Source organism: Dreissena polymorpha, chromosome 7 (genome assembly GCF_020536995.1).
Source record: "Dreissena polymorpha isolate Duluth1 chromosome 7, UMN_Dpol_1.0, whole genome shotgun sequence".
In the NCBI taxonomy this organism is placed as follows: domain Eukaryota; kingdom Metazoa; phylum Mollusca; class Bivalvia; order Myida; family Dreissenidae; genus Dreissena; species Dreissena polymorpha.
The window spans coordinates 85,586,254-85,607,452 of NC_068361.1; the positions used below are offsets into that span (position 1 = coordinate 85,586,254).

Here is a 21,199-nt window from a genome sequence, read left to right on the forward strand (position 1 = left end):
ACTAAGTACAACTATATTATTACTGATATTATTTATTGTTCATTCAATAAACAGTATATAAATTCAATTGTAAAAAGCATATACAAATAGAATACGCCAAACAAGTAACACTCATATTAAAATCCCTGCTAGAAACTTATGTTAATTGTTATCAGGCAGTGAGAAACATGCACGACCCATGTACCATAAATCACGCATATTTATCAGAGTTATCACCACTTCTTCCTGAAACATATCTTTTTATAAGCTATTTGGTTGATGAATTTACAACTTGCTTGCGAGAATATACACGGATAGCTGAATGACAGCCATGCGTATCAACACTATTAGAAACATTTCGAAGATTAAAAATTTAAATTATAGAAGTGTAATAGAAAGCTGCCAAACAATGTTTCAATAGATGCTAACGCATCTTATATGAGAAACAGTTGTTATCCGAAGGATTCTAACTGACGCCTGTATTCAGCACTTGACGATAGCCTATACATGTACACTTAAAGTAGTGTATCCGTAAAAATAGTTGTTTAAAACCTTCATTAATATAACATTTCCGCTATTAGCAAATATTTTGGGATTGACATACTAAGTATTAAAAGTATCTACTCGTCAAATAAAATGTTATTAACTTTTAATATACCGGTTTTGCAATTCTGATATAAAATGTGTGATCTCTGATCTATTATAAGTAATTAAAGTCACTCAAATTTGCGAATATAGTGTCCACCTTGCTATTTTTAAATCCAATCAACATTGCGGATTACAAAACAATCATAATGCAAACATTAGTCCCTTTCGCTTATGAATATATGCAAATATAACTTTCTCACAGCTACAAAGTGGCCTCTCACAGAACCATAAGACAGGTTGTGCAATATTAAAAATCACTTACTTATATATAACATATTAAAACATAAAAATAAAATATTGGCACGCACAGTTTACAAATACATGTATACAATATCATGAACAAATGGAATGCTTTCAGTTGATTTATCTTACAATTTTGTGACGGTATTATTTTAAACATTGCGTTGTTTATTTTAATGATAATAAAACAAAGAACTCAGTTTTTCTGATACAAAAATTATTCGTCGATATCACAAATGAATACATATATTCCAATTAAAATTAATACAATTCATATACAATTTGTAAAAGTAAAAAATACTGTTTTACTTTTAAGGTTAATTCCATTTTTAAAGAGACTAAACGTAATATTAACATGTTACTGTGACATACATGTTATACCAAATACACTTGTCTCACATAATGCTTATTAAGGAACATAACACTCTTATATGTTCTTAACAATGGCAAATTAATTATCGCGCGATGTTAACGCAAGAAAGTAAAAAATGCACACGAGTAATTGTTTTTTAAGCTTAATATAATTTGTAACCGTTTATATTCCACAGTATCAACACTGAAACAATCTTCTAAATTAATTGTCATTGGCCCTTAGTCACATTAAATTTCCGTTTATTATCGGAGGAATCATCAACACTTCATAAACTATGAAAATTAGAACATCAGTATGCATATTACACATTGGAAATCAAAATACAAGTATTGTTTGCATAAACACACATTCATGCGGTTATAAGGTTATAATCAGTGGAATGTCTTACTTCATGTTCAAGAAGAGGGTAATACTCTTATGCAAGTAATCTTAAATACAGTTGGCTATTTAATACACAACGTTATGCAGTACATCGAGTATTACGTTCGGGTTGTTTTCTTACATTTTATGTCACGGTATAGTTTCCCACATTTTAAACAGCCAGCAATCAATACACCACGAAATATATATATAATCAAGAATAAACGACATTTTTTACAGGAACATGAAGTAAACCGGACTGTGCCGAATGTAGTCGTTTACACTTGAATGCACCCAACGATTAATGCCGACATCAGCCTACAGCGAAAAATAACGATGGAGTTAACTACGTGTACTCCACCTTTAAAAAAATGAAAAGCGTCTTTTTATACAAATAGTATACATGTATAAATTGCTAACCTGGTCCGAAGAACAATAACTCAGATGGTCAAACGCTTTTTTCTAACTTAAAAAATCAATGTTTATGCAAAGAGTTTCAACGTCCCGAGTTCATGTGAACAGCTGCTATCAAATACTTATATTTTATAACGTAAAGGGTTTACTCCTAAAAGTACGAAATAATTCAATATCATTAACTCCAATTGCCTTGTTATAGTAATAAATCCCACGTGTGACATGTTAATATCCTTTAAGACTGCTTTTAACGTGATATACACTGATTGCAATAATTGATTAAACAGAACAATTCAAATTATTTTCATCTTGGTGTTTACATTCTTAACAACCAGCCTTTTATAACAGTAAGTTATCAATCGATTGTTGCTTCAAATTGATGCCTGCGCAAACTGTTAAAATAATTAAATTAGTACTGTCACTTTGGTAGCAATTCTAACAATAATTTTGTCGGTTTACTTATGTATCTTGCACTTAAGTTGCTAGAGTAATTTGAGAAATTAAAGGAATTATTCTCTGTAGATAATTATGTGTCATTTTTCATAAGCATAATGGTAAAAAATAAGTAAAAGTATATCTTCAAATTTATTGATAAAACCCTTATTTAAATCTGCATCTTGATCAAGTGGTTTTTGCTTGAATATTTCTGTAGATTTCGTAAAAAAGTACATGTTTATATTATATTATTTGGAACACTTAAAATGATCTGTTTAAACTCAAACCTTCAATGCGTACATACATAGAAGAGGTATATTTGAACAAAGCGTCAATTGACAAGTTGTTCTTCAGGACTTGTTAACTCCATATACACCAGGGTGACAGATCCGTTCTCGAAGACGTCAATGCAGTTGATTGTCAACTTTCTGTTTTTCAACTAAAAGTTGCATAACATAAAAATAAATATTTATAACTTTTAACTAATAATTTTGACTAATCTTCGTCCGTTAAACAAGTCATGTTAAACACAAAACTAATATTTAAAAAATTGTCATCGGAGAGAAACTGTACATAGATTGTTATAATAACGATACAAACATATGAAACTGAACGTTTAAATAGTGTATAAAGTACTACGCTTTACCTACACATCAGTATTGCTTTTTCATAAACAACTTTTCAAATATTATCACCTTTTCATACTTGTTGAACATTTCACAAGTTAGTAATAGGTGTAGGTCATTAAAACAAGAGATCATAATAATCCAAATGCTCTAGGTTCAATGACAGTAATTTACTGAACCGTTCAAATGATGGTTATACTATAAGAATTACAAATAAACTTTTACGAACCAATGACCCAAATCTATTCTGTACTGGTTGTACCAAAGAAATACATCAGGTTTCATTAAAAATACGGCGTGTGTTTGACATAAACCGTTGTTCCTAATAGGCTAATAATGAATTACTACTATAGTAGTTATGAGTAATACAACTAAATCGTTTTATTGAAATGTGATAAATCTGGTTTTGAAACATCAGGATTTTTTTTATTCCAATAATATTAATATTTTACCCACCATCCATTAGATTTTGTTCTTCCATAACCGTTACATATTTTGCAATTATTGGACAATCAATACGATTGTTGAATAAGCACTGACTGCATATCTATGACCAATTTACCTATCACACGGAACATGACAAACTGACCTCTTCGGATAAAATAGACACTTCGGAATAATAGACATACTTCGGAATGGGATAGACTTTGTAAAAACCCAATTATATGTGGGTGCAAAAAAGCTAACACATGTAACATCCTTTAAAATCATAAAGCGTATCAACAATGCTTGTTTGCAGGATTAAAATGGGTCAGCGTTGCTTTTACTTACGGAATTGAATATTTTTATATAGTTATGCAGATCTATTAACACTTATTGGTTTCGTATTGAGCAAATAAATTTTTTTTAGCTTTTCCGCCTTTTTCAACAGCATGTCAATCATATCACTTCGTTCAGTAAATCAAATCACATTTTCTTGGTATTGTTGATTAATCAGTAATAAGTGCACGCACGTATGACAGTAGCAGTGAACTGTCGATTTTAATCAGAGGTTAGAGGAGAATGGACGTAGACAGAATTTCAACACCTCATGACCAATGCCCAGACAAGGTATGTGGCCGGGCCGAGGATCTCTCCTTGGATTTTAAGTAAAACGCTCCACAAACGGAGCTAGCTGGTAAAATATGTTTTCATGACTAAATGTTTAACTGTTATGTTGGCTTAGATTGTTACCTCATGGAACGCGTATATCTTTATAGAGAATATCAGGTTACTGTCTGATCGTTTTGTAATATATCAGGCGAGGCTTAAAATAAAATAACGGCGAGGCTTGCCGAAATTTGTTCATTTTTTACAGCTTAGGTTTTTATTTCTATGGCGTCTGATATGTTTTCACTGTTCTCAGTTTTTGATTTTGTTTCAGTAAGGGATTCTAAATGACTTTTATTTGAATTGACATTTGCATTCGTGCTTTCATCACATGGTTCATTAAGCACTCAGATTTATTTCAAACTGATTGGCAAGGTCTTCCTAAGATCGACATAACAACTTCCTCCATTAAACCGTCCAAAACAATGTCATCTTACCTCCATCCACAAAGACTGACATGGTAATGTTTATTTATTGTATTAAATATGTTTTTTATGTTAAAGTCCTTATTTTCAAAAGAAATTAGCTTTAACTAGCCTTATCAAACACAATTCCTGTGGCACATTTAGCAAACTGTAGAAGACGACAAATGAAACCTTAATTATCATTTATGATTTAAAATTATTTCATTATTTAATGCATATTTCATTGGGTTTTATTGTGAAGTGTGTTACTATTTTTTTTTTTACTATTTTTACTGGTTTTGTATTGTTTGTTTTATTTGTTTGGTCTGTTTATATTAAGTGCTGAACTTTTGATATGACCTTTGACCTTTGATGTCTGCATATGAAGGCGTGTTAAAAAAAGTAGTCCGTTTGTTACATGACGTCATCAGCATGTACTTAGTAGCCTCCACACATGACTGATATATGAACTTCCTGTTGACCGTGATATAAAAAAAGATATCAGGCAACATGATATCAAGCAGATATCAATGTGGTGGTATGATAATATTTTATATCTATCTATTATCGGTTTATATAAGGATCGAATAACAAATGAGAGATGTATTCCGGTAGCCGATCTTAACATACTATAATGAAATAAAGTCTGGTTTAAAAAGATCACCTACGGTATAACTGGTTTAATTTATTATACCCATGGTACTCACGTTAAAAAGTATTTATTTGAATTTATTTGTGTCGGTTAAACACTCCTATAAGGTAAGCATTTATTTTTTTCTAAGATAACTTAAGTTATAACATTTTAAGCAACTAGGCCTATTTGAATTTGTCATGCGCGTTACTGTACTTAAATAGCTTTGCTGCTAATGTGCTAAAATTTTGAAATTGTATAATTTGTTATATTTTTTTTTAATTTTCGATGTAATAGTCTTATTTGTGAATAAAATATTATTTTGAATGTGTGCCGCCTTAAAATCATACAATATAGCTTCGATGGTAATACCACTTAATATCACCTAAATCACAATTTAAAATTAGGCTTCGGCTATAATACAATTTGTTCGCAAATGGTATCTTATTGCGCGCAAACATGTATATACTGCAATAAATAAGAAGTTACAAAAATCGCGACAACTCAGTAATTAACGCGTATCTTTTTTATTATTGATCATTGTAAGACAATTCTATACCAACACACTTTGCGTACATTTGGGTAAAAAATCAGGAATTAGTACGTATTTTAATCTGAGTGATTAAAATGCTAATGTAATTTTATGGAAATGACAACAAAGCCAGTGTTACATATTAACAAGTAAAATCTTACAAATCACTTGTCCACCATATTGTAAACTGCCCATATGCTTTACATTATGGAATGGCTGACATTAGACTAACCTAAGAGGTATGATCTCCACAATATTTGCTCGACTTTCAGCGTTTCAGGAAGAGAATTTATTATATTTTTTATCTTAATGTTAAAGAAATACATCATGCGATTTTAGTAAATGATGTTCGAGAGTTCTGGCAACGACGAAAGTTTGTTTGTTGTCGTTGTTCTTGCTTTAAATAATTTTGATTGACGACCATAAGCTGATGCTACATAACCATGTGCACAACAACAACACATTTTTATTGATTATCCATTACACCTCCACGAGGTGATGGTCAATTTTAACGCTAGATACATTCTTTGATTATTTTTGTATCAGTCAACCGGAAGTTGATAAAAAAAAATCACACCATCATTTCACTACAGACGTCTTAATCTGATACTATAAAAAGATTAATTTATTATAATAAATATGTTTGATTTAATTATGTTTAGTTTCAATCATTACTTCACGTTTGTTTTTAATATTACTCATTGGAAGATGAGAACTATGAAACCTTGTTTAGTTTATTGTGATAGCTGTTGAATCCAACTTAACGAACTGTTGTATACATCAGTTAGAATTTCCGAAATATGATAGGATAGTTAAATTAACTCCTTTCCAGAAAAGTAACTTAAACATTTTTAACAATTGGCATCCTCAACTACGCAGTAATGGATGGAACGATGTTATAAAGTGTTTTTGTTGTAAGGATTAAAACACTGTTTATAGATTTCTTATACATTACCTCTGACCAATGCTATTCACTCCTACTAAGTTGTTTAAACAAAGTATCCATTATTAAGTGATACTCTGTCTATTTGTCAGGAGCTGATTCTATAATTTGACCTCACACTGTGACCTTGACCCTCGGTCTAGGAACCTGGTTCTTGTTAATAACAATAAATTTGCAATACCTATCACATATGCTTATTTTAAAATTGATATTTGCTGGTAAAGAGATTTATTAATAGTTTTTACTGTTGATCTTACTGCATTATCTTGATACTCGCTCTAGGAAAAAGGCCTTATATACTCAGTCTAAAATATCTAAAACAATAGCTCTTGTATATGGGATTCTGTAACAGAACGGTCATACCATTTTTTCAAGGTTTATTGAATTCATTTATTGAAGTCTGGCAAAGTTATGCTCCCAAATAAGAATGTTAAGTCCGCAAATACACCGATTTTGCATTTTTAAGATTATTTTGACATACAAACTAATGTCGATGAGTACAAACATACTCTTTTGATAGCCCATAAGAAAATGGCGTCCTGACATGACATCCAGTACACTCCACAAGCTTCTCACAATTATGTGTCAATAAAGAAACTTATAAAACATCGTGAAGTGGGGTACCTTATTTTCCTTTGCGGCATGCAATAGTGCTGACAATTTGTCATTAAAGAGTTTCAACGGCTGGACCGATTCTGGATGTATCTTGCCTTCCTCAGTGTCTAATGCCGTCATCAATTCCTCCAAACCGTCTATATCACGAGGGTGCTGAACATCACAATACAAATAAGTTAGGAAATATATTTGACTGAAATATAGCTAAAACAACGAAACTCAAGAAACATTATCAGGAGGTAAATCCTTGTTTAAAATGATTTAATATGGGATTATCGCCTTGGAACGATCAATGATAATCATTGATAAGAAATTAAACTATCAAGTTCGCGATGTATTTACATAACATTTTCAAGCAATCTATGTGTAGGAAATATCATAAACATGTTTAATCCACAAACACAGATTAGCTCTACAGCGGAAAGGCTCTGAAGACTAAAATATGACAACATTGAATATATGGTCGCGGATACGCCTCTTCTGCACGTGCACGGCATTTCAAGACACGTGATCATTGTTGAAAGGTTAGCATTAATAAATTTTGTAATTTAATGTTTATAAGTAGAATTACAAATTGTAACATGTGGCGTACAGTACGAAGCCCGATAATAAAATATATCGTGTATAACTTTTATTAACTGACATTCTAGAACTACCTGTTCTGGATTAAGATGCGACAATATTTCGCAGACATTATTGCCATTCCTCAAAACAACCCCAACTGGTCGCTCTTGATCTATCTCGGTACACTGACGGAATCGGCATCGGAACAACCGTTTTGAATACCACGCCAGCAAAAGCTTTTCCATGTTGTCTATCTCCTGGGTGTGCTTGGGACCACCATCAACCTCGATCACCAAGATCTCTGCATACTTCGACATAGCTGGCCGTAGACTCGCTTGGATGTTCATTTTGTTTGTTAACATGTCTAAAAGTATATATTTATTCAAATGCTAATCGTTGACTGGAATAATACTTTTTATCAATGTTCGTCAGAGGAATATTTCTTAAAAATTGTTTATTGTATTTAATACATATAGGATCTTGCATGAGTGGTCGTTTTGTATTGAATTTATTAAACGAGTCATCTAAATAAAGATAAAAACGAGGCTTGCCTTTAGATGACGAGTTTATTAAATTCAATACAAAATGATCACGAATTTAAGATTTTATCTATAAAATGACCAACATATTTTCTTTCTATTTGACGCTCACCGTTTATTCGCATTGTAAAAGAGTTTAACTGAAGAAAATCGCTGGAATAATGACGTCATTTCGTCACAAAAATGACGTCATTTCACAGTTATATGACTAGTGTAATAACACCCGTGTTTAAACAAAATTGAGCATTACGTTATTTCACTCCTAGAGCGTAGGTCATGTTATAATTAATATAATCACTATTTTATTTAATATTACTAAACATAACTGAAGTGTAACGTACCAAAACAAGCTGGAAAAAGAATATCCCGCTTAAAAGCTCTAAACTCTGTCAGTTGTCTTGGTAACACTTCTATCATTTGATTGATGTTTTCATCGGGAACTCTTACATCAAAGCAAAATTTCACCTCGAAATTATAATTATATGCCAAAAACATCGTATCCAAACAAACATTCTTTGTATTCTGATATGGTGTCATTTTCTCTTTCTCCATGCCATCATGTTGGCTATGACGTAATATGTAATCCCACAACGACCCAAGTGTTATGAAGTCACCAGTAATGGAACAGTCATAATCATGAAGTTTACACTTTTCACCTGACGCCTTCATCGTAAAGGCTTGTACCAAGTATCGTGTAAATATACTCCCTTTTGCACCAATGACTTCAGTTTTGTCGTTGGGACCAGTAGCATTGAACTGTATCAGACAAATATGATCGGGGACATTAAGAGGTTTTGCGTAACAGCAGTCCAAAAATAATATCACTTTTTCCAAACCGTTGATCTCTTCAATGCATTTACATAGTTCGTCTATATGATAGAACAAATATTCAGATTTTTCATCTTGAGTTGATGTTCTTCCAATTTGAAATCCAAAGTTGCTATTATGTCCTGAGTACAGAAAAACCAACGTATGTACGTGTTTTGACTCGAGTATTTTAAATGCCTTTTCAATCCTGGAAGATGCACTTTCCTCGCTTTTTGTATTGCAGTCAACAACAACTAAGTTGGATTTGCTGCAATGAAACACAATATGCATGTTTATTATGGACATTGTTAAAAGACGTTTACATCACTTCGCATGTAAATGTCACGGTACTAATCTAAAGCGGGATTGGTGGAAAGATGTGTGGCGGCCCGGTAAGCTCAGTCGGGAGAGCACTCGCGCTGTAAGTGAGGTGTCCCGGATTCGAGTCCCGGAATGACTGCATACTTTGCACCACCCGGCGACAATTGCGCCCAACGGGGGACCGTGGCGGGTACAGTTCTCTATAGAACTTGCCCGTGGGTTTGTCGTGATCAGTAATTCACTGTTCTCTGTCTCGAATTCGAGGACGAATTCCAACTTGGCAGGGAAGAATGTCACGGTACCGAACTAAAGCGGGATTGGTGGAAAGATGTGTGGCGGCCCGGTTAGCACAGACGGGAGAGCACTCGCCCTTTAAGCGAGGTGTCCCGGGTTCGAGTCCCGGACTGGCTGCACACTTTGCACCACCCAGCGACATAAAAGCACAGCATAAGTAATATTTCAATGCAAAATGTAATCGATGTCCAATTTATGTACAATACGGTCAATGTAACAACCACCTCCGATAGTATTTTGTTTTAACATTTTACTTTGCCAGTTAGTTTATCATATTGGGAGTGTATTAGTGTTTTTTACCTTAAAGTGACATTATTCGCATCTTACAGTATATGCTATGTTTATAGGTGTTTATCACAACCGTTGTTTATTTTTGGTGTTTTCACTTCATATACACTTAAATGTGTTAATGCAGCATCAACATTCTAAAACAATATCCCAGAAAGAGAAAAATAATGCATTTCAATATCAACCGTACTTTCGTTTGACAACTGATCATGCATGTACGATGTGTATCTACATTTAGTTTTAGTGCGGATTCGTTCATACGACGCAAAGACACATTTTTTACGGAACATTTAAATTTCCTGCAACGATATCTATTCATACGACACACGAACAATTACTCCGATCCTAATACAAAGACGGTTCCGCTCGGCTTAGAGGACTGGGACAGTCATGTAAAATATCGAATTTAATATATATTTTATAAACAACTGGGAGCAAGATGAGTTGCAGATAATTGGTCACTTACTACATTTTAACTAACTCATTTGACCTGTTAATTCTGCTCAACTCAATTCAACAGTGTTAGATGCGCATAATGTAACTTTAATATTGCACGACAAAACCAGTAATTATGTCAATTAATATTTGTCTATCTTATATACGTATAAAAACATGTGTAGGTATAAACGTATAAACATATTTTATATATATATCTTTTACATCATTATATATGCATCAAAACAGTAACTATAATGTGTCAATTTCTATAAAGAGAACATGAATATACACGGTTATTACTCATGTCATTAATAAAGGTTGTTGTGAAACGTGAGAAAAAACGTCAACAAAAAACAACATTATTTTTATATTTTAAAAGGTGCTCATAATATGTCGCGTTTGAAATTAACAAATAATGAGCATTAACATGTAGTGAGTGAACAAAAGTACGTAAATGTGAAATGGAAAGTGGCCCTCTAACAAAGTTACAAATTATATCACAAATACTATACCTACAATGCCAAACACTGCTGTTGGGAAAACACTATTTAGCATCGCTTATTACGAATAATAGTGTGCATTATGGTTAAGAAAGTATATGTGTGTAGTACTTTTCAAAGGCAGTAAAGGATCGTTATACTTTTGGTCGTCATATTCATCATTAACAAGGGCTGTTTGTAAAACATGCATGCCCCCCATATGGGCTGTCCGTTGTAGTGGCAGCCATTGTGTGAATACGATTTTTGTCACTGTGACCTTGACCTTCGACCTAGTGACCTGAAAATCAATAGGGGTCATCTGCGAGTCACGATCAATGTACCTATGAAGAGTCATGATCCTAGGCAAAAGCCTTCTTGAGTTATCATCCGAAAATCATTTTACTATTTCGGGTCACCGTGACCTTTGACCTTGTGACCTCAAAATCAATAGGGGTCATCTGCAAGTCATGATCAATCTACCTATGAGTTTTCATAATCCTAGGCGTATGCGTTCTTGAGTTATCATCGGAAAACCATTTTACTATTTCGGGTCACCGTGACCTTTGACCAAGTGACCTCAAAATCAATAGGGGTCATCTGCGAGTCATGATCAATCTACCCATGAAGTTTCATGATCCTAGGCGTATGCGTTCTTGAGTTATCATCCGGAAACCATTTTACTATTTCAGGTCACTGTGACCTTGACCTTTGACCTAGTGACCTCAAAATTAATAGGGGTCATCTGCGAGTCATGATCAATCTACCCATGAAGTTTCATGATCCTAGGCGTATGCGTTCTTGAGTTATCATCCGGAAACCATTTTACTATTTTGGGTCACCGTGACCTTGACCTTTGACCTAGTGACCTCAAAATCAATAGGGGTCATCTGCAAGTCATGATCAATCTCCCCATGAAGTTTCATGATCCTAGGCATATGCGTTCTTGAGTTATCATCCGAAAACCATTTTACTATTTCGGGTCACCGTGACCTTGACCTTTGACCTAGTGACCTCAAAATCAATAGGGGTCATCTGCAAGTCATGATCAATGTACCTATGAAGTTTCATGATCCTAGGCCCAAGCGTTCTTGAGTTATCGTCTGACAACCACCTGGTGGACGGACAGACCGACAGACCGACAGACCGACCGACATGAGCAAAGCAATATACCCCCTCTTCTTCGAAGGGGGGCATAAATATCCTGTGTATGATATCGTTTACACATGGGTTGAAAGTACATAATGATGATACGTTCTAGCTGTACTCACATATTATATAAGCTGTAATACCAACGATAATACGTATAACGGATGTTACCTGATACACATTGTCGGTAATACTGTACTAGTTATAGCATCTCCAAATGCTGTCACATCTTTTTTAAACAAGTTTGCTTCATGCTCGTCATATCCGGCGATCAACACTGCACCCCAACCATCCCCTACAATAATACATTAAGAGCTTATATATGAACAATATTTGTTTGTGCTCTTGAATAGTTATATTGAATGCATGTATGGTGTATATCATAAAGAATGGAGAAACATCGTAATTCAAAATACTAGTACATCATTGATTCCCGATGAGATATATGCACCTAACAATCAACATAGAAATAGCCACTGAGTTACCAGACATGAATATGTATTTAGTGCCTTTTCATTTGTGATTAACTCTGAAAAAATGAGGATAGTGTTTGACTACAAGTTTTATCGTATTTTGTCATGTGCAGTTGAACTGTAATTGTGAGCTAACGACTCTGTGGACCTTGTTCTTTTCGCTTTGTCCTCTTAATTTGTGGTAAGCCATGCCATTTGGCAAAGTTTGAACGAAAACAATGTACCAAAATGTAACGAATACGAACAATTTGATTTATATCTATGTAAGTATTTTTTGTGAAACTGAGAAAACTGTTGTTTCTTTAACTGATCCATAAAGACTTAAATAATGTTGTAATTGATGTTTTTTTATATAAAATATTATTGTTACAAAATGTTCATAAATTTAAACGTATATTTACATGTATAGAGGTTTAAATTACTCTCAACAGTTTGTTATACCTTTTTACTCAATTTTGACCGTTATGGCATATTCGTGAAACGCTTAAATAGTCATGTTGTTTACCAAAACTGGTAACCCCAGATTTTATTTCAATTTCAAATCAGAAATATATGGATTTCGCAAATTACCAACAAATATTAAATAACAAGTGTAAACAATCTTAGAATTGCCGCGTAAGTCGTTAATACGTGTTTGGATAGAGTCTGCACAAGTTTTCGGAAAAAATACCAACAGACTGACGACGTTGAGGTGTATATTACCCTCTTTTCTACTGGTTGTTTTGGTATATATCAAATCTGGCATATGGCAGTTCAGCTCATTCTATTTTTGGTATTCAAGTTACACTAATATTAAAAGTGTCGAACCACTTACCAATTACTGCTTTGATGTCGTTATCGCATGTGTGGCATTTGATTGGATTAAAGTACGAATTGCGCATACAGGCATGACATATCTTAATTTTGCCTGGGCAGTCCTTATGATTAATTGCAGCCACGGCTGAAACAAAAACAGCATTGTTATGAATATTTATCAATCATTAAGAACTCTATAAGAAATCACGAATTTTTGAAAAATATATATCCTTTTTGTTACAAAATGGTTTTCACACGTCAAGTAAATTGCGTCATTACATATAACATTAAAGGTGAAGCATGAGTATTTCAAATTGAATTGGTTTGATATCATCATCACGTAAACAAACAAAAGATTAAGTGGCTTTTGACATTAATAAAGAAGAAATATGGATGGATAATGTACTCCATAGTTCATCTTCTTTGCATGTAAGTTTACAGTAAAAGAGATGTGTTTGTCACAAACACAATGCCTATTTCGCCGCTTTGAAGCCATATATTTGACCTTTGACCACAAAGGATGACCCTGACCTTGACGTTCACCACTCAAAATGTGCAGCTCCATTAGATACACATGCATGGCAAATATCAAGCTGCTATCTTCAATATTGAAAAAGTTATGGCAATGTTAAAGTATTCGGACGGACGCACAGACGGACTGACGGACAGTTTAACTACTATATGCCACCATACCAGGGGGCATAAAAAGGAACAAATATGAATTTAAATATGAAGACCAAGATATTGCATAGTCTCTACAATGAAATAGACCACAACTTTAGAAGTACGATCTAGTGTTTTGAAAGTACATTTTGCGAATATGTTAACAGTATCTCATAGGGAACTTGAACTAGAGTTTTTTTTATAGATTGCACATGTATTATTTAAACATTAAGAAACTTTGGGATGATTAGGTTTAGAAAATGGGTTACAGTTGATCTTACAAACATGTACGTGTAACCTAGTCAAAAGGGAAAACAGGGTATCGAATGTGCCTGGTAGCTTCCTATGCCTTCTTGGAACATGTCTGTATAGAAGTATGCCAATGCACTCGATACAGATCTAATAAATTCACATTTGATACCAAACTAATAAACAGAATGAATAATTGTCATTTAATTTATATGACATATACACACGTTTTTATTTAACTATACAAAATTAACAATATTGAAAGTCAATATATTTATGAAACATTCTGCAAGATACAACATAATTAATCCAACATGCACATTTGTATTTTTGTTAAGATCCATCGAAAGATATGGATGTGAACACTGCACACACATTACATTCAAAACTGTTTACATGTTTGACCGAATGTAATAGTCATTGCATTGTATTTATTATACGATTGCGGTAATATTGTTTCTGTTTGTGCGGTTAAATTTATATTTGCTTTAACATTTCACAGAACAAGTTGTTCCAAAGGTTATTCAATTATCGAAATGAAAATATCTTGAATAAATGCAGATATTATGAGTTCATGTTTATTTTAATTATAACGATTTTAGTACCACAATTGATTTTCCCGAGTCCGCTTACAGTGTCCAAAGGGGCAACTTTTTTATCTTAAATAATTGTTCTGAGCGTTTATAAAAACGAGATAAACATGTACGAATACCATTTTATACGTATCTTTTATAAGAAAATAATGGAAAATATAGTAAAAGTAGATAAACCCCATTAAATTGATGCTGTAACGATTGAAGAAAACATTTTGGGAGAACAAGATGAGTTAATTGAGGCATTCAGTCTTGTACAAAACAAGGTTGTGTTGCTGGCATGTAGTCTTAATTAGTAATGTTTTCGTAATGTTGTTTTTAAGATTCTACTTGTTGGTCAATGAACTTGGAAACATTAATTCGTGCATTAAATGGGTCCACATTTCAATCATAATTATTTGTTAACATAGTTCCGGATTTTTTTTTCCGACGTCATGAAAAAATACTTATGCTGACTATTGAAAGTTTTGTCAGAAACACAATTCCCCCTACTGCGCCGCTTTGATTTATATTTTTTAATTTTTTTATTATATCCCTTTAAAAAATATTACTTTCCTTGTAAAAATTATCTGTACCTGCCAAATGATTGATGTATATTATCTCTCTTAATAGATTGTTACTTCCCTTGGATTTGTTTGTTTAACCTTTGACCTTGAAGGATGACCTTGACCTTTCACCACTCAAAATGTGCAGCTCCATGAGATACACATGCATGCCAAATATCAAGTTGCTATCTTCAATATTGCAAAAATTATGGGCAATGTTAAAAGTTTTCGGACGGACGGACGGACGGGCGGACAGAGAGACGGAGGGACGTACGGCCGGGCTGACGGACAGATTAACTGCTATATGCCACCCTACCGGGGGCATAAAAAATTGAAATTACATAATATGGGAATTCTTTCACTATCGCTATGAATATTTATTGCTTCTAGCGCAAGTATTTCATCAAGAGTATATAAATTTACTCAATGATATACACATTATTGAAAGACAACTTGATGTTAACTTACGGCTTTTTGCATCGTGTTCGTTCACCATACATATTTCACATCGTTGATCATTCCAACCTTTCCAGGTTTTGACGCCGTTTGTTCTCATAATATCCTTATGCGTGGAACAGAAAAAGGCATTACAGGTTTTAAACATTATTCAGGCTATATAGAGCATAACAGCCCACTGTGCACTCGATATATCATATATCAAAATAAATAATGGGCGATGCTTGCAAAGCCATTTTTAATTCGTGCAAAGGCTTATATGTTAAAAAGCTATGTGACTAGTTGTTTTGTTAATCACAACTCTAAGCCATCTTTTTAAAAGAAATAAATCGCTACATCCTCGAATTTTATGGCGAGTATTCATGTTTTATGACATTTTATAAGTAAAGAATGACGTTATGTTTACTTAAAGGTAATGTATGTAAAATACTTGTTATCGGTTTGTGTTGCTTTTTAAAAAGTCAAATGTACCAAACAACTTATATTAAACTGTTGGTTGTGCTGCTTCTGAGTCATTTGTATCAGAAATGAAGACTTTATCGCTTATTCCTACACATTTAGGGCACCTCAAAATATTCACTGATGTGAACACCTACTAACCGGACACTTAACAAGAGTGCCCAACTGTCATAAGATACGCCCGTTTGAAGGTTTTGCAAAGTACGATAGTTTTTGGACTAGGGTGAAAGAAACAATAGTGATTGTTTTAAACGCACTAAGTGACCCTGTGACCTCTTTTATGACCCGGCATGACCCATATTTCTGCTTGACCTAGATACCATTTAGACACACCTTCTGACCAAATTTGGTGAAGATCGGATGAAAACTACTTTAATTAGAGAGCGGACACCATGCTTAATGCTTGATATGCACTAAGTGACCCCGTGACCTAGTTTTTAACCCGGCATGACCCTATTCGAAATTGACCTATATATTGTCTAGATACAGCTTCTGACCAAGTTTGGTGAAAAAATCTGATGAAAACTACTTCAATTAGAGAGCGGACACCATGCTAAAACATTGAAATGCACTAAGTGGGGTGTGCCCTAGTATTTGACCGGCAGGACCCATATTCGAACTTGACCTATATATTGTCTAGACACAACTTCTGACCAAGTTTGGTGAAGATCGGATGAAAACTTCTTCAATTTCAGCGTTGACACCATGCTCATTCCTTGAAATGTACTAAGTGACCCCGTGACCTAGTTTTTGACCCGGCATGACCCATAATCAAACTTGACCTAGATATTTTTTAGATACAACTTCTGACCAAGTTTGGTGAAGATCGGATGAAAACTACTTCAATTTGAGAGTTGACACAATTCTAAATCATTGAAATGCACTAAGTGATCCCGTGACGTAGTTTTTGACCCGGCATGACCCATATTCGAACTTGACCTTGATATTATCAAGATACAACTTCTGAACAAGTTTGGTGAAGATCGGATTAAAACTATTTGAATTAGAAAGCGGACACTGCTGTGGCCGCCGCCGCCCGACAAGGCTGATCTTATAATACGTCCCGTTTTGAAAAACGGGCGTATAGAAATATAGCAGGCATCTTTTCATAAGGTAGATATCAACGTAGAGGTACGATAACAATAATAATACACCAAGCACAGTTTATAAGGGATACCACTATGCCACTGTTGCGTCTAATAATACTTAATTAAGTGCACATTTAAGTTATATGAGATTAGGCTTCGATTATTTGATGATTAGAGATATTTAATAAGATTTGTCTGTTGCTCCTTCTATACTCTGTAATTTACAAACCTTTAATTCATCACAGATGCCTTTTGACTTCAATGTTCCTTCCTTCTTAATGCTGTCGATGCACTTATCTGCTAGAGCTCTTATTTTCTGTCTTGTATTGAATTCCTTTGGCCAAACTCGATCCTAGTCAATACGTATGAAAATCGTATAAACATGAATATTCAGCATTTTTAAGGACGTATTCGGTAGTTTATGACTTATGCTATACAAATCTAATGGAAATGTTTTGCTTATCGTGTTGTAGACAAATATGAAATAAACAAGTTTGTTAATCGTAAAAGTAAAAAATTCCACAGAGTATCGTCACATTTAAATTCCCACAGGAGAACGTCAAGATATGCAATAAGAGACATTTCAACCTTCTAAATTGACTTTGCAGTTTTCATTTGTCACGTTAATTAGTTTGTTGATGTTGCTTATAATCAATATTTACATAAATACAGGCATCCATGAGTACCAATCGAAAAGTTGGTTTAACACCGAAACACTGTCACTAATGGCATTTAAAGCTGATGCTCACATCTAATTGTCGTATAAGGCACAAATATTAAGATTGGTTCGCACTACTCGTGAAGTTTGTGTATAAAGGTTAAGACATACATTTATATTGTATTTACGGGTTTTATGTATATTGATCATAAGAACTTTGCTCGGAGAATTATATTGAAAACAAACTGGTAAAAGTAAACATTTTCATAGCTATTTCCATAAGTTTTAAACGAACAACAAAATAATAAATTTATTGATAAAAAACTACAGTAACTGTTTTAAATATATGTACATGTATACTATTCCCAACTCTTCTACTGTCCCATTTGCGCAGTTGTATGGCATCGTCCTTCGCACATTCCGTTGGATCAACGCCTGTCAGTAATTCTCTGATAACTGTATATAAAGCATAATGTAAGCAAAATAATATGTGTACCTAGAAATAATTGTAATCCAATAAATTGTATTATATCAAAACATTTTAAAAGCAATAGCTTATTACAAACATATTTCAAGATATACACAACATTTAATTTTGGAGACACACATAATCATTAAGTAATTTTTCAGAATCAATAACTAATCATAAGATATAACGTCTGAACACTTTATTTGTTTCACATTTGTGAACATTTCGAGGTTGTTCATAACATGTGTTTGTAAGGTAGACACGTGAGCTTACGAAATGTGTGTTGCATATCATTCATGTAGACAAAGTGTCATTCATTTTTGTTCGTGAAGAAATTAGGGATGAGGCTGTTTGTTGTTGTTTGTTCTTTTAAATGTCGAATATTTAATAAGTTTGCAGCAAAGCTTTTGATAATTGAATACAATTGTAAGGATTAAAACCATACTATTAATAATCTACATAATCATATATAATCATATGCTAATAATAAAAATTAACAGAAAATATTATGTTTTGGTAATATAAATATTTTATCAAATGTCAAGCAGGGATGTTTCAAAAAAACTTTCAAACATATATATTTTATGTGTATGCTAATGCAATCTCACGTTTTCTGTAATCAGTTAATTTAGGTCTAATGTTTCCAGACAAACATTACTTCATTTTGAATAAAATATAGCAAACTTTACAAGAATGCGTTTGATTTATTGGTAGATATCAATATTAATTGAAAACCCTTACCGTAAACTCATTTATTCATAATAAGTCTATACATGCTGTAATATAGCATCTTACCTATTCCAAAATTATGATAATCGTGTTCTGGTGTAAGTCTTTTATGTTCAACTGTTGGAAAATAGCCCTTTGTACCGTATACAGGAGTCGAAGTCTGCAAACCTTCTCCTTCCTTCACCTCTCTTGCAAGACCAAAATCAATAAGCCGTGCGTTCAGTTCAGAGTCAACAACAACGTTCTTGGATTTGATGTCCATATGAAGGATTGTACCTCTGTTAAAATTGTATAGCTCTGTAAGATGGCATTTCATTACAATATTTAAGTTGTCGATGTACTTTTTAGTAAAATTATATAAAATATGTACTCATAAAAACAAGTTATTAAATTGGTCTTTTTTATTAATACCGCTCGTAATTTTAGCAAAACAATTATCTTTGTAATCGATCAAATTTTGACAATAAAATGTGATATTGCGTTCAACAATTGTATTCGATCAAGAAATAAATGTGATAACGTAATTAGGCTGCAAAACAAAAAGCGTAGGTGATTCGAATAAAATACCATGCGTTTAATTTCGTGTGATAAAAATAATAGCTAAGTTAAATTACACGTTCATAATTTGGAGCTGGTGAATAGTACTTTCTTTTTTAATGTTAGCTACACTAGCAACAAGCTTTACTTAACATACGTTGCAAGATGCACCATTTTTTAATACAACGTTCAATACAATTGACAAACGATTATTATATCCTCGTAGAACAGGTTTTACCACTACTACAATCTTTCCGTCTGCATGTCTCTCTATATTTATATTAAATGTGTGTTATGACATTCTCGTACATTTAACTCGCAATATTCTCATAAACTCAGATGCTGTTCATGTGCAATTTATCTTAGCCTTCGTGATTAATTACTGTATGTTATTTCGGAATGTCAACAAAATGAGTATTACAACTTGCTGGATATGATGCGTTGGGTGCTATTTTATCCCTACTGTAGTAGGTCGAAGGTTAAGGTTGAACAATAACACCCTGAATTTTATTTTTAACATGTATATGTTGCACATAATACTGTTCAATTTAAAATGTGTTGCTATGTGGTTAATATTTCTTGACAGGTAAGCGCTGACTAAAAGCTTTTTAAAAACCCTAATGATTTGCATATAAAGTCCCAATGCGGTGACCTTCGGTTTTATTCATTTTATTTGTAATGTGTGTGCGCTACTGTGTTTAAGAGTAATTTTGTAACGTTCTTTGCTTATTTTTTAGCAGTTGGAAAACTCCCAAAAAACAATTAATCGTGATGGTCATAAGATTTCTCTCATGCCTCAAGCTGGTTAAACTGGAGTTTCGCATTGTTAATATTTGAACCATTATCCGCACATTTTCCGGATTTCTGAGCGCAAGGACAAATGCTTTCCATTCGGAATTACGTGGATTATATTTCTAAATCAAACAACAAAAACCCGAGCATTGCTTAAGTCACCAACAAAAAACCCGAGCATTGCTTAAGTCACCAACAAGTTAAAGAACAGATATATACATATATTTGGGAAAAAAAGACGCCATTTCTACTAAGTTTTGTAAAGATCCGGCAAACAGTGAATGAGTTAAGAGAGCTAAATAAAGAACTCGAGATTATTGCATGGACAAAGGGCAATCAGTATGAAGTTCCTGGCAAAATTAGGATGATTATCGACCTTTGCAATAATTTTATCTGATATGCAGAAGTTTGGTGAAGATTCTATCGAAATTTTATGGGTAAAAGTCGAAAACGACGACTTTCGCCTTGAGTATTTTTTTGGTATAAACAAACAGCAACAAGGGCTGTTTGTAAAACATGCATGCCCCC

At 33.4% G+C, this 21,199-nt stretch overlaps 1 protein-coding gene across 2 annotated transcripts in view; it reads right to left on the bottom strand.

Annotated features, from left to right (window-relative positions):
- Positions 1–719: 719 nt before the first annotated feature.
- The window catches only part of LOC127837562 (uncharacterized), a 77,269-nt gene continuing 56,789 nt past the window's right edge, over positions 720–21,199 (bottom strand). The window contains exons 9-19 of one of the 2 annotated variants that reach the window (XM_052364755.1): positions 19,484–19,620; positions 18,497–18,600; positions 17,716–17,838; positions 15,952–16,045; positions 13,453–13,578; positions 12,337–12,460; positions 8,734–9,467; positions 7,946–8,217; positions 7,299–7,442; positions 2,754–2,888; positions 720–1,918 (exon numbers count right to left, since the gene is read on the bottom strand). In XM_052364755.1, the coding sequence (XP_052220715.1) occupies positions 2,781–2,888; positions 7,299–7,442; positions 7,946–8,217; positions 8,734–9,467; positions 12,337–12,460; positions 13,453–13,578; positions 15,952–16,045; positions 17,716–17,838; positions 18,497–18,600; positions 19,484–19,620 (1,966 nt within the window). In that variant the 3' untranslated portion in view covers positions 720–1,918; positions 2,754–2,780. Of the gene's footprint in view, positions 1,919–2,753; positions 2,889–7,298; positions 7,443–7,945; positions 8,218–8,733; positions 9,468–12,336; positions 12,461–13,452; positions 13,579–15,951; positions 16,046–17,715; positions 17,839–18,496; positions 18,601–19,408; positions 19,621–21,199 lie in introns of both variants that reach the window. The other variant, XM_052364754.1, reaches the window with a different exon arrangement.